General features: G+C 50.0%; 1 protein-coding gene across 1 annotated transcript; it reads right to left on the reverse strand.

Annotated features, from left to right (window-relative positions):
- Positions 1 to 531: 531 nt before the first annotated feature.
- On the reverse strand, positions 532 to 1308 carry DQ04_00041290 (putative GTP-binding protein typA/BipA-like; the record flags this gene model as incomplete). Its single annotated transcript, XM_009307958.1, has 1 exon — positions 532 to 1308. One exon carries the CDS (start codon positions 1306 to 1308, stop codon positions 532 to 534), a length of 777 nt encoding a protein of 258 aa, XP_009306233.1.
- Positions 1309 to 2168: the final 860 nt, after the last annotated feature.

The following is a 2168-nucleotide window of genomic DNA, read 5'->3' on the forward strand; positions in this document are numbered from 1 at the left end:
AAAAAAAAAAAAAGATAGAGACGCTATCAAGACAAAAAAAAAAGGGCCGATGGAAGGCAGCACTTACATGCACCTAAACCAAAACCTACAGACGAACCATTCCTCAGTATGATCCGCTGTCACGTTGTTGTTAACCACTGTTTGCTTGTTTCCTCTTTTCCTTGTTGGTTCGCTTGTTTGTTTACCCTCGCCCCTCACTGCGTGCTTCCGACGCAACGCGCGGCTTCAGTTACTCTCAATAGAAGTACAACTGCTCATGCAGACGCTCGGCAAGGAGTCAATAACACAAAAAAAAAAGACAGCTGATAAATGAAAGGATGCTCTTGTTCGTAAGAGAGGCAAAACAGAAGCTAGTGGGAGCGTGAGTTTTGAAACCCTCGCAGATATTTTTTTTATCTATACCCAGCTCACACGTTTCTGCATATTCTGAGGCTCTTTTGCTTCATGCGTTTTCCCCCCCCGTTCTCTTCTCCTTCGTTCGTCTCCTCAGTATCGTGTTGTCATTACACAGCGCCGTGGCGGTTGATGGGCTCACACCTGCGCCAGCTTGTTGCCCTCGGCCTTCTTCTTTCCGCGGTCCAAGAACAAATCGATGGAGCCGACGGGCAGCAGCTCGCGGCCGTACACCTCATTGGTGACCTCCGCGAACGCCAGGTAGAGCGCGGAGGCGCCGCAGAAGATACCTTCGAAACCGGCCACCCTCAGCGTCACCGGCGAGTGGCCCATGTTACCGGCGGCCAGCAGCACGAAGAGAACCATCAGCGAGCCAAAGACCGTCATGAGCGCCAAGTTGGTGCGCAGCGTGTTGATGAACATGAAAAAGGTGAAGATGCCCCACATCAGGAGGTAGACACCGAGAAAATATGCGTCCGTGGGATTCACAGGGTGACCCTCGACGAAGGCGTTGTTCTGGAACATCCATGTACACACAAGCGACATCCAGAAGGCACCGTAGGAGCAAAAGGCGACGTACCCAAATGTGTTACCGCGGACAAATTCAAAAAGCCCGGCGATGAGCTGCACAAGCCCGCCGTAGCAAAGTCCCATGCCAACAACCGCCGTGGTTAGTGGATAGAATCCGGTGTTATGCACGTTCAGTAAAACCGTCGTCATACCGAATCCCAAAAGGCCAAGAGGACCCGGATTCGCTTTCTTCACTGGCGGCGGCGGCGGCGGTGGTGGAGTTGAGTCCTTGTGCCGTGGTGTGTACCCGTCATCTACGTAGATGTAGTAGCGCCGCCCGCAGAGATCTTGGTTCGGCGGCACACTTAACTCACCAACGTGATCTTCACTGAAGGGTGGCGGCATTGTTTATTTGTATTTTCGTCGAAGACGACGACGGCGGCGGCGGTGTCCGAATGCTCTGCGGGGAAACCAGCAAGACAAAAAAAAAAACGAGTGTGCGAAGGAGCTTCTTGAATGACAACGCAACATGGAGAAAAAGTGAAGGTCCTCAGTGCCGGGCAATACAAGAGTGCTCACATGTGATAGTCGAATGCGTAGTCCTGTTTGTTCTTTGTCTTTATAAATAAATATATCACTAAACAAACAAATAATTAATTAATTAGTTATTGCCTTCGATAGGCATCTTTCATCGTTGTCTTCCTTTATCTTTTCCTTCGTAATTTGCGGGCCCAAAAGTGGAGAGTAACCAAAAGAAAAACTACTACGGTGGTGGGTTTATCATCCAGAGAAACCCTAGCGGAGTGTCCAACAGCCATCCTCCCGCATTCTCCGCACACCGCTTCGGTGTCTCTTTAAATCTTTGCACATGCATCCGCATAAGAGGAGCACACCACCATACGGAATCATCACTCTTGTCTTTCTTTTCTTCTTTCCGTCGTTTTATTTTTCCAGATTCCATGGCGCACAGAAGGAGGGAACGCCATCCTCCCTTACGCTGCTTTCTCAACTAGTGGACGGGGGGAGGCAAGCAATAGCAACAACAATCTACACGCGTTCACCTCGAAAAGGTCTTGAAGCCCCCAAAGCTGTACACCACTGCCCCTCTGCTGCTGCCGTTGTCGGTGGCCCTCTTTGTTGCACGGCGGGCCAAGCGAGACGGGAGGAATCTAAATAGCAGAACAAGGAAACGACCCAATGAACCAAACGAAAAAAAGGCTTTGTGCTTTGAATTCTTTCCATTCGCCCCTAAAAAAAAAAAAAAA

Source organism: Trypanosoma grayi (genome assembly GCF_000691245.1).
Source record: "Trypanosoma grayi strain ANR4 Tgr_4_V1, whole genome shotgun sequence".
Lineage (NCBI taxonomy): Eukaryota > Euglenozoa > Kinetoplastea > Trypanosomatida > Trypanosomatidae > Trypanosoma > Trypanosoma grayi.